Raw genomic sequence first — 12,343 nt, forward strand, 5'->3', positions numbered from 1 at the left:
CGCAGACATCTGGGCACCCATTTTAATCCTTCTAGCCGCTCACCTTACTTCCAAACGAACAGGGTGATTGATCTCCCGGGAGAAGGTTGTCCGCTCAGTCCGGCTGGCTAGACGATCATTCGGCTAGAGTCTCCTCCGGACGCACTTCCAGCAATTCCAGCGTTTTCTCGGCCCACAATCACGTCAGGGTCACCATTTGAGGAGATTGAAGTAGACAGACGCCTGTAAAGTTGAAAGCAGACGACCCTTTATTGCTAAAACACACACATATTTATAGTCACATATTCTGCAAAGTCACTGTACACGCGCACAAGCATAAACTATGATTGGTTATATCAACTCTGTACACGCGCATAAACATAAGATATAATTGGTTATACCAACTCTGTACACGCGCATAAGCATAAGATATAATTGGTTATATCAACTTAAACACGCGAAGCTTGTCTCAGTCTAATTGGTCGAGATAAACTGCCGAATTGAGGTTTTTTGTGCCAAGTGCCCTTTACCGTGGAATGCACACCTGTGTTCTTCTAATTGGCTTTATTATCATCTTTCTTTTTTTGTCTTCTTGTTTGTTCTGTTCAAGGTCTTCTAAAGGCATCTGCAATGCTCTTGCGACCGACGTTAGCTAAGTATGTGTCCACACCATGTCTTAGGTCTAAGATGTATGATCCTTCTTCTGTTGATTCAGCTTGACTGGGTTTTCAAGCCAGCCATGGAAGGGGAGACACATAGGATAAATAAGGAGCTTATGCATATTGTTTTATAAGCACCTGCATTCTATTAATCATATCTAAAACAATTTCTAATCATTAGTTATATGTCTAATATGAATAGTCTTAGAAACAATAAGGCTTAAGGCCTAGTTCCTTTTACAGGACAGAGAAGAAAAAAATTAAAAACAAAGACAGTGAACTAGATAAAAATAGACAGAATATTTTAAAAGCAACAGGGCAGAAGACAGGAAAACATTAAGAAGTAGGGACAGCAACACAATAAAAGTTGACACGGAAAAAAAAATTTAAGCGATGCCATTAAAGAAAGGCAAGAAAAAATTACAAACTAAGGACAGGGTGAAAAATAGACACACGTACAAAGTAAATTTTAAAAAGCAACAGGCTACATGACAGAGACAAAAGAATTAAAAAATAGGGACAGCAGACCAAAACAGAGGCATAGAAAGAAAATTTTAAAAACAATGGAGTGTAAGACAAAGGAAAAAGTTAAAAAATATTGATAGGCTGAAAAAGAGAGAGATACATAGAAAGTAAATTTTTAAAGTGATGTGGTATATGACAGACAGGAAAGAATTAAAAACCAGTAATATGCAGGTTCATAAAAGTAGACATAGAAGGAAAATTTTAAAAGTGATGGGGTACAGGACAGGAAAGAATTAAAAAAATAGGGACAGAGAACTGGTTAACAGAGATAGAAAGAAAATTTTAAAAAGTGATGGGAATAAGGAAAAATGGAAAAAAATGAAAAATAGGGACAGCGAACTAAAGAAATGAAGATGTAGAAACACAATCTAAAAAGCAACAGGCTACGGGACAGACAAAGTATTAAAAAATAGTGACAGCAAACTAAAACAGAGAAATAGAAAGGAAATTTAAAAATGATGAAGTGCAAGACAGGAAAAAATTAAAAAACAATGTGAACTGGATAAGAGGTGACATAGAAAGAAAATTTTAACAGCGACGGCATTAAAGAAAGGCTAGGGAAAAAAATTTAAAAATAAGGATAAGGTGAATAATAGAGAGACACATAGAAAGAAAATGTAAGAAGTGACAGGGTACACAGCAGCCAGGAAAGAATCAAAAATCTGGGATACACTGCTCGATAAAAGTAGACATAGAAGGAAAATATAAAAAATGATGGCATACAGGACAGACAAAAATTAAAAAATGGGGAGAGAAAACTAGATAAACAGATATGGAAAGAAAATTTAAAAAACGATGGGGTACAAGACAGAGATGAAAAAACCTAAAAATATATAGACAGTGAACTGGATAAAAGTAGCCATAGAAAGAAAATTTAAAAAGCAACAGGGTACACAACAGACAGGAGATAATTAAAAACAGCAATAGGCAGCTCCATAGAAGCAGATGTAGCATTGTGGTTTAACCCTGGCTGGCAACTAAGTACCATACAGCTGCTCACTTACTCCCCCACAGTGGGATGGGGGGAGAATTGGGAGCGTAAATGTGAGAAACTCATGGGTTGATACAAAAACTGTTTAATAATTAAAAGGACATTTTTTAAAAAGTTGTAAGACAAAAAAAAAAAAAAAAAAAAAAAAAAACAGAGAGAGAGGAAAAGAAAACCCAAGAAAAACAAGCAATGCAAACAAAAACAATTGCTCACCACCAACTGAGTGATGCCCAGCCAGTCCCAAGCAACTGGGTACAGGACAGAGAGGGAGGAATTAAAGTATAGGGTCAGGGAGACAGATAGGGGAAGACATAGAAATTAAATTTAAAAAGTAGCAGGGTATAAGCTGGTGCGGAAAAAATAAAAAACAGGGAGAAGCTGGTTAGAGAGAGACATACTAAAAATTTAAAAGGCAACAGGGTACTGGGCAGAGTTGGCAGAAGAATAACAAGTTTTGAGGAACCATACACGTAGGTGGGCAGGCAGACACCTGAAGAAGGGTGGCAGAGATGGGCCAGGACATAGAGGAGAGGACGTGCAACTCGCCACAGCTCCCGGCGCCGGCAGGAGACCTTCACCACCCCAACGCTTCTCTCTCTGCCTCTTCCTCCTCCCTAGCGCCAGCGGCCCGACCCTCACCCACTCGGCAGCACGCGGCGGACGCCTCAGCGCTGCAGGGGGACAGCCTGCCTCACCACGGTCTTCCCCACGGGCTGCAGGGGAATCTCTGCTCCAGCACCTGGATCACCTCCCCCCTCTCCTTCTGCACTGACCTGGGGGTCTGCAGGGCTGTGTCACACTCCCATTTTCTCTATCCCAGCTTCTGCACGGCATTTTTTCAGCCGTTCTTAAATATCACAGAGGGGCTACCAGCGTTGCCGGTTGGCTCAGCTTTGACCCGTAGCAGATCCATCTTGGAGCTGGAACTGGCTGTGCCCAACACGGGGGCGAGTCCCGGTGTCTCCTCACGGAACCCAGCCCTGCAGCCCCTGCCCGCTCCCCCGCCCCCGCTTGCCGCACAAACCCACTGCAACAGCGATCGGCTGCAGGGCAGAGAGGGGGGACTGAAAAACAGGGAAAGGGAGACAGAGAGAGGCAGGGCGGGGGGGGGGGAATAGCCATGGGCTACAGGACAGAGAGGAGGAACTAATAAAACAGGAGAGGGTGCCAGACAGAGAGATGGAGAAAAACAAAGATTAGTGATGGGCCACAGGGCAGAAGGAGGAATTAAAAAAGGGAACAGTGAAGTGGACAAGAAAGACTGAGAAATACCAAAACCATTGATGATCTAAAGGGGAGAGAGAGGGGAAATAAAGAATAGGGACTGGGAGCCAGACAGGGAGAGAATGATAAAGACAAAAGTGGGCTATGGGACAGTGAGGGAAGAAGTTAAAACATAGGGACAGGGACCTGGAACAAGAGAATCTGAGAAAGTAAAAGTGTATCGAGAATACAGGGCAGAGAAAGAGGAATTTAAAAATAGAGACACCACGTCAGACAGGTGAGAGCAGTGGGAATTGTGAAGGGCTAAAGGGCAGACAGGGAGGAATTAGCAAGATTGGGATAGGAAGACAGACAGATAGATGGAGAAAGACAAAGTAGTGATGGGCTGTAGGGCAGAGACAGAGGATGAAAAAAAAAAAGAGGGATGGGACAGGACAGAAGTGCAGAGAGGAAAAAGAAAACGGAGAGGCAGAACAACAGAGAAAGAGGGGGACTTGGAGAACAAGAGAAGAAGAGGTGCAGGAAGCAAAAAAACAAAAAGACAGCAGTGAGAGAAAGAGAAGGAAGGGGCAGGGAGGGACTGGGATGCAGAAGAGGGGTGACAGCCCCGGGGGTCCAGGACTCACTGCAGCTCCCGCTCTCGGAGCTGCTCGGAGAATTGGACAGTTCAGACACGTCTGTCTCTCCCCTTCTCCCTTCCTCCTCTATAGCTCCGGTCATTTGACCGTCTTCCACCTAAGAGAACAGATTGGTGTCTTACAGCTCTTGCAATATGAGGCTTCCTAGAAACGCAGCCTCACACGCGCACACACTACATGGCTGTACTGTGCTTTTGGTTATGTGTACAGACCCTGCCGTGCACGTCGGTGATGGGATCTGCCGAGGACTACGCCAAGAAGGATCCTTTCTCACCTGGAGAGGCAGGCTGTCTCCTGTCTGCAGCTGCTGGCTGGATCCCCTTTATTTTATTCTTCGGCAGCTTTACCTTTCTCTGGCCTCTCCAGCTTCAGCTGCAGCAGCTCCTGTCCACAGCCACTAATTGCTCTGCCTGTCCCCGCTGCAGCAGCAGCAAATGTGTGGGGAAAAAGGCTTCGGTGGGGAAAAACTCGCAGGGGGGGAACTTGCGGGGAGACGGGAAACACGGATGGGGGTCGGGGGGAAAGACATGGACCCGGGTGGAGAGGGGGGTGAAGGAGCGGGGAAGCCACGGAGCCTGGGCTGGGGAGGGGACGGGACAGTACACGGTCCCGGGGGGGTGCAGGGAGAGACAGACAGGGACCATGTATGTGTGGGTAAAAAGATGCATGGGGGCACATGTGTGGGGATGAGCTACACCAGGAAGTCCACCCAGGATAATCCACAGCGGAGAACTCACCTGGGATAACCCCCAACAGATAATCTGCTCCGGATAGCTGATCCACACTGGATAATCCACAGCAACACCTCTGAAACTGCCCGTGTTTCACTCCAAGATTTCCCCAAAGTGAGGGGTTTTTTGCTTTTACATATTGTAAACATTGGGGTTTTTTGCTCCTTCCATACATTCAATCTGGGGTTTTTTTATCGCTTTTCCACAACATAAAAACTCGTGATTTTTGCTTTTGTGCATGAAAATGGGGGGTTTTTTGCTTTCCAGCTGCACATATCCAGGCAGATTTGTCATTCCCGGGACTCCCAAATTGTTGGGTTTTTTTCCCGTTGCAGACCCAGAATTGGGGAGTTTGGGGTATTTTTGTGCCATGGCCCGGGCTCCCGCTATGTGTGCCTGGCTTCACAGGGGAAAGTCCCTGTTTGGGGGAATGGGCTCAAAATCAGAATGGAAAAAGGGGGAAAAGCAGAAGGAAGATGGGGCAGCTTTTGAAAGCACTTTTCTATCTTCAATAGAGAGATTTTTAGAGGGGGGGTCAAGGTTTTAAATCTTTTCTATAAACAGGGCTTCTTTACATTTTAAAAACTTCATATATCGTAGACATTTCCACTTACGTATCTGCTTACACATATATATTCCCTAATATATCTATGTTCTATATATATTATCTATTTCCACTTATAATGACATATTTACATATATATCTATCTTTTGACATGTATATAGTACCTGCATAGACTTAAATATATTATCTCTATTTACACTTATGATATATTTTGATGGTTACATGTATGTAGACTTAGATATCTATTTACAATTATATCTACTTGGACTTAGATATCTATTTACATTTATATATAATCTCTATTTATAAATATTATTTATAATCTCTAGATTACATATAATATCTATTTAGACTTACTGTGTAACACATATTAGATGTGGATAGCTCTATCCAGACTTTTTTCTATTTTAAATTCCTTCATATATAAAATATACCTTTTTTTTGGTTTAGTGTCCTTTTTTTTTATTTTATATATACACAGGAGCGATAGCTGAACAATGCTAGAGGTCTTGTTCCCATCTAGGAATACCATCTAGATCCCAACTGCAGCCTGCCATTAAACTAAAAAACGAAACAAAACAAAACAAAAACAAACCACAAAACCACCCTAACACTAAGCCCTACACATTCAAGCCTTAACAGCTTGGATACCCAATCTGCTCAACAACCGCTTGAGCAGCCTCTCCCAGAAGGCTCCAGCCACCCCTTCAGCACCTACAAATCACTATGGAAGTGACCACCCTTGCCCGCTGCAGAAAGCTACTTGACCTGAAATGCACCGCACGGTCAGTGCCTCAACAGTCATAGATTGCAGATCAAGGTTAAGCAGAGGCTCTCGTTGCTATTCTTCCCCTGGCCCCGCCATTGCTACGCCCCCCAGACAGAGGAGCTGCTACCCGGACACACACAAACACCACAAATGCTGCAACACAGAGATAAGAGAAAACTCTCAGCAAGAAAAATGACTCCCGGACTGCAGACGCTGTCAGGCAGCGAGACCTACCGGGCTGCAAGCACAAAATGGGGAGGCCCTAAGGCGGCCCCAGAGAAAGAGTCAAACGTCATGATCCATGACAAGATGTTATGGTCAAAACTGAGATGACAGATGTGCAAGAAGCATGGCTCTAAGACCTAAGAACACAAGGATGCAGGGAAGAAGGCTCAGAAAAAGGGCTCTGTGTAAAACAAACGGCTTGAGAGTGGAGCTGACAACGGACCGGAATGCCACCACGGAAGAGACGGTGAAAGACACGGGAAACTTCCGAGACGCAAGACCGATCCGTGCTTTGAGCTTGTAACACAAGTGAAGCGGCCCTTGATTGGTGCTATGCCGATGAGTCGACATGTGCAAGACCCTAGGGATGGCTAGCTACATGCCCGCCGGGCACAAAGAACAACAGGAACATCATGAATTGATAAAGGTATGGCATAGAACACAGGAGACAGACTACACAAACTACACAACAACAGAGACACAGGCAGGAACTGCCCTGCCCATCAGATGCACATATTTTGTGGAAAGGAACATGGACCCTCTCTCTGCCCAAGCGTGTCCTGTTCCAAACTGCCCTCTCCACTGCACTGAATGTAAAACCCCTTCCTGCCACCCCACGTGTGGATAGCGTTGGTACCTCAACTTAGCTTTGAGCGGCCTGGGAATCAGAATCCGTCCTCGACAAAGACCACCCAAGCTAACTAGGATGTCACTGCAATCGCACGGTTCCTCTTCCTCATCTGCAGACAGAGTGCTGGTCAGTCGATTTCACGCCAGTCGACACCGATGACAGCCCCCTCGGAAGCGCCGTGGCGCTCCGCTCACCTGCTCTGCTCCCAATTAACATTGGATGTTGCAGCCAACATCACGAGATGAAACAGGCTATACGCATCTGGATCTGGCTTAGCGTGTGGGCCTGCAGCGGAGCCCGGAGTCAGTGGGAAGACAGCCAACGCTGTACGTATCCAACAATCCAAAGAATGCGTCGATCTTGCAATTTTTTGCAAGAGATTGTACTAAGAATTACACCGCCCTAAAGCACATCCCTCTTACAGCGCAGGGCAAAGATGTAACAGGCAGTATCTCCATAGTATTTTAAAACCTGACAGTGGTTCACAATGAGTATTATGAAAAATAACGTTACAAACAGAAAAGAGACCAGAAATCTCAGTAAGATCTCTAAGTCAGTATAACTTTCCCAATTATACTGTTCGCTAGAGTAATTCACTAGACTATTTCCTTTTCAACATCAGTTTGAGAGGTGTACACTCTCCTATTTCCCAGTCCATATTTGACCTTGAGGGAAACGGTCTGCTTTGTACCATTCCCCGCTTCTGGCTCGGGGCTAGTTCCCGTCGCGACAATGTACTTCTTTTACAATGTGCCACCCGTATCCAGGCTTTCGTTCCTTCCACGTTCTCTGCCGTCTGTGAGGTTAACAGTACTTGAAATGGACCCTTCCACTGAGGTGCAAGAGGATTCTTCCTCTGGTGGTGTTTCACATGTACCCAGCCTCCGGCTTCCAGAGTGACATCGCTCCAGATACGGATGGGTCGAGAAGGCTTCTTTCATCTGCAAATGAGATTCTGCTGTAACTTTCATTGATGTTTGACAAAAGGTTACTGTAACAGTAACAGCAAGACCCGAGAGTCGATACCAATCTCCTTAGTCAGCCAGTAATTATTTGATAGGGACTTAAGTTACTGCTGCCAATACCCTCTGCCTCCATACCCTCCCCACATCTCTGTTGTCAACCGGGATGGCTCCAGCCCTGCCCAATCCCACTGCTCTCGGGAAACACCCTCTGCACCAAACCGGGGACACCGCGCGGCTCCTGGCGACTCATGGAGCTGGGTGTGAGCAGCACATGGTGGCAAGGAACAGACATGCGAAGGCTTCGTCATGGGGTGAGAAGACACTGGCACCCGAATAGAGTTCCAGGCGTGCCACAGAGCACTGCATACCGGATTGAAAACCTGGCAGAGAACTACACGTCCCAGCCTGCACTAGAAACTAATGTGGCATGCCACAGGCTGCAGCATTCTCAGAGTTCTGACCCTGTGGGGACGCCGTTCCCCCCCACCACGGAGCCCAGAGTCCCCAACATGGCCACAGGGCTCTACCGCGACCGCTCTGGTTCCGGTACGACATGTCATGCCCACCCCCATCCCCAGAACCTCTCCACGACCGCACTGCTACCCCCCACACACGCCGTGGCCTTCCCTGGGACCTGCTCTTCGCGCACAGCCCCCCCCCCCCCCCCCCGAGCTGACCCAGAGCCTTCCCCACCCTTCAGTGTCCTTCTGCTACACACCAAACCGCGACTCCCCAGTCCCATGCCACCCACACCCCCACACAGCCCCCACCCCCCCTTTCCCGGCCGCAGGATGCTTTTCCCTGAGCCTCGTGCCTGGGTGCCGCTCCTGTGGGGGGCAGGATGGGACAGGTAACGCGACAGAGAGATAAAGACAGAAAAGACAGGGGGAGGAAGCAGGGCAGAGGGATGACGAGAGGAAAAACAGACAGGGAGCAGGACAGAGATGGAGAAAGAAGCAGGAGGGACAAAGAGACAGAGAGAGAAAAAGACAGGAAGAAGGACAGAGTAAGAAAAAGAAGGGACGGGAAGCAGGACAGGGTGACAGATAAGAAAAAAGGAGAAGGAGCAGGAAAAAACTAGAGGGGGGAAGGATAGAGAACAGAGAAAGAGAGGGACAGGGAGGCAGACAAAGAAGCGGAGAACACAAAAACAGTAACACACAGCAGGACAGACATATGGAGCATGAAAAAATAAAGATGGGGAGCAGGAGAGAGAAATAGAGGGAGAAAGATGATGGAAGCAGGAGCATAGCTGCAGAAGGAAAAACTACTGATGCGGACTGGGATGGGGGGGAGGAGAGAGATGGGACATAGAGATGGAGAGAGAAACCAAAGAAAGGGAACAGGAGAAAAGGTTTGAAAACAGAGAGAAGGTATGCAGGACAGGACAAAAAGGCAGAGAAAGAAAAACTGCAGGGCTGCAACAGAGGAAGAGCAAAAAGGTCCAAGAAGCTGGACAGACAACAAGGAGGGGCGGGAGGGGTAGGGGGGGTGGTAAGGGGACAGCCAGCTGGACAGGGGATACAGCAAGAAACAATGGGACAGGCAGCGGGGCAAAGAAAGCTGGAAAAGATAGGGACAAGAAGATGGACAGAATGACAAAAAGAAAAAAGGGACACAGAGCAGGATAAAGATGAAGAAAGAAGCAGAAGGAACAAAGGAATAGTGAGAGAGAAAGGAAGAAGGAGAGTGGAAGAGAGACAGAAAGGGACAGGGACCGTGACAGAGAAAGAAGAAAAGACTTACAGGAAGCAGGACTGTCAGAGAAAGGGATCAGGATAGAGTAACAGAAAAAAACAGGGCTAGGGAACAGGACAGAAATGGATTTAAAAAACAGCAATGTGCAGCAGGACAGAGTAAGAAAAAAATAGGGACAGAGAGCAGAGCAGAGCGATATAGCAAGAAACAATGGGACTGGAAGCAGTACCAAGCGATGGAGAGAACAGAAAAAGAAACGGGGGGTGAGGGGAAAGAACAAGAAGAACAGAGAGAAAAAGAGGGACGGGGAGTAGGACACTGGGACAGAAAAAGAGGCACACTGACAGGACAGAGAAAATAAAAATACTGACAGGAGGCAGGACAGAATGATATTGAGAGAAAGAGAGGGACAGGCACAGGAACAGAGGAATAGCGAAAAAGGAGGACAAGACATATAAAAAAAGCTGAAGGACAGGCAGCAAGAAAATGAAATACAGAAAAAAGAGAGGGACAGTGAGCAGGACGGGCAGGGGAGAGATGGCAGCAGCAGGCAGGCAGGGAGAACAACAGAGAATTGGAGCGGGGGGGGAAGGACAGGGGCATAGAACAGCACAGAGACACAAAAAGAGGGACGGGGAGCAGGGAAAGAAAAATAGGGACGGGGAGAAGGACAGAGAGGTGGGGAGACAGAAAGAGCAACAGGGACCAGGACTGAGGGATAAAGAGAGGGACAGGGAGCTGGGCACAAGAATAGAGAGAACAGGAGTATGGGTAAGTGGAAAAAACTACAGAGAGGAAAAGAGAGAAGGTCAGGGAGCCAGACAGAGGGACAGGGAGCCAGGCGTACAGACCAAAAGAGAACAACAGAAGAATGAAGGACAGTGCAACAGAGAGACGGAGGCAGGGAAAAGCAAAGATGGGCAGGGACCTGGGAGGGGTGGGGGATGCAGAGAGGGCGGGGAGGAACCGGGACGTGGAAGAAGGGGGACGCATGCCCAAGGGCCTGGGACTCACCGCAGCTCCCACTTTTGGCACCACCTGGAGAAACATACAGTTCAGACACTTCTCTCTCTCCATCTCGCTCTCTCCCCCCTTCCTCTTCTGTAGCGCCGGTTACTCAACTGTCATCTGTCTAAGAGAGTACAGACAGTGTCTTACAGCTCTTTAAATGTGAGGGTTAATAGATACACAGCATCTCACTCACATACACACACACACAACACGTAGATGTACTGTATATATTTGGATACATATACAGACCCTGCGTTATACGTTAGTGATGTAATCTGCCGAGATCTATTAATTAGGAGCGTTCCTCACTCAAAGAGGCAGGGTTTCTCTATTCTGCAGATGGAGGCAGCTTCCAGCTGGATCTGCTTTGCTTCATTCTTCAGCTGGTTCGCCTTTTTCTGTTCTCTTCAGCTTCAGCAACAGCAGCTAGTCTAAAAAGACAAATATTAGACCCTTCCCTTTTCACCCACCCTGCTACAATAACAAAGCAAGCCAGGGACGACGCGAGCAAACCTAAGCCTGACGCAGTCAACGACACCCCCAGAGGAGGATCGGGCAACTCAGTCCTCGGGGCCGCCCCAAGAGACACCCCCGAGCCTGCGACCGCCGAAAGGTCTCCCTCGCCACACCGCTGGTCCCGGCCCTCGCCCGCCGCCGCAAGGAAGGGCGCCGCCATGCTGCTCCCGGCCACCGCGCATGCGCCGCCCGCCGCGCGGGAGGGGCCGGAGGCCGCTCGCGGGACAATGCGCATGCGCGAGCGCCGGGCTCATGCTCACGCTCCTCCTACCACTCCACGGGAGGCAGCAGGGAGGACGGCAGCGCTACTGCGCACGCGCAATCTGCACGCTGCGCTACCGCCCTTCGCCAAGGGGCGGCCGTACCACATTGGCGTCATAAGGCGGCGGCGGCAGCACCATAGTACGTCATAAGGCGGCAGCGACGGCAAAGCCGGTGCGCCACCAGGCCCGCAGTACCGACTGTCGGGACACCGGGGTGGCGGCAGCGAAGGCGGCGGCTCGATCGAGTTGCCGCGTTCCGCTGAACGGGGGCGGCGCGGGCCTCCCGCGAAAAAGCTGCAAAGCGACGGCAGGAAACCGCACCTCCCGCGCGGGCAGCGGCTGGAAGAAAGCCTACGCGTCGCCGCAAGCCCCAAAAACGACTGCTGCCGCCCGGAAGGCCGGTGCCGGAAGACTACCGCTCCCGGCTTGCTCCGCCGGCCGACGGCTCCAAGGCCGCGTTCTCCGTGTCCTGACGCCTCGATCCCCCCCTTTGCCGTGCCCCTGCCAGCGGCAGGCCGCAATTGTTCATTCACCCTCTTACACACAGCCCCACATCCGTCTCCCAGCCCCTCACAGCCCTTCTGCCGCTCAGAACGCGCGGATTACGGCTGTCGGACATCTCACGCTACAGAAACCGTGTGGGAGACGAGCCCCCCGCCCCAGGCAGCAAGGCCAGCGTCTTGGCCCGACTCCACTTCCTTCCCCGCAGGATGAGCCCTTCCTGGAACAGAAACGTGAAGCCACCGCCTCTCTGGCCTGCCTTGACTTTGCAGCTGGAACTATTGGCCCTGCAACAAAGCCAGGACAAGAAACAAAGGAAAGCAGGGCAGGCTAAGGGAGAAGAAAATACCAAAGCAGGCACTAATGAGGGAGAGGGCAGGGCTCTCCCCACTCCGCTAGGGTGCCCCGAGAAGCTGTAACTGACCCTCCCAGGGTACTGCCATATATCCAGG

The 12,343-nt window shown here is 49.0% G+C and overlaps 1 protein-coding gene across 3 annotated transcripts in view; it reads right to left on the reverse strand.

Annotated features, from left to right (window-relative positions):
- Positions 1 to 7,289: 7,289 nt before the first annotated feature.
- The window catches only part of C2CD2L (C2CD2 like), a 31,833-nt gene continuing 26,779 nt past the window's right edge, over positions 7,290 to 12,343 (reverse strand). For 2 of the 3 annotated variants that reach the window (XM_041125335.1, XM_041125333.1), the window contains 3 exons: positions 10,861 to 11,042; positions 10,615 to 10,732; positions 7,290 to 7,878 (listed from right to left, as the gene is read on the reverse strand). In XM_041125335.1, the coding sequence (XP_040981269.1) occupies positions 11,038 to 11,042 (5 nt within the window). In that variant the 3' untranslated portion in view covers positions 7,290 to 7,878; positions 10,615 to 10,732; positions 10,861 to 11,037. The remainder of the gene's footprint in view (positions 7,879 to 10,614; positions 10,733 to 10,860; positions 11,043 to 12,343) is intronic. The other variant, XM_041125334.1, reaches the window with a different exon arrangement.

Source organism: Aquila chrysaetos, chromosome 8 (assembly GCF_900496995.4).
Source record: "Aquila chrysaetos chrysaetos chromosome 8, bAquChr1.4, whole genome shotgun sequence".
NCBI classification, from domain to species: Eukaryota; Metazoa; Chordata; class Aves; order Accipitriformes; family Accipitridae; genus Aquila; species Aquila chrysaetos.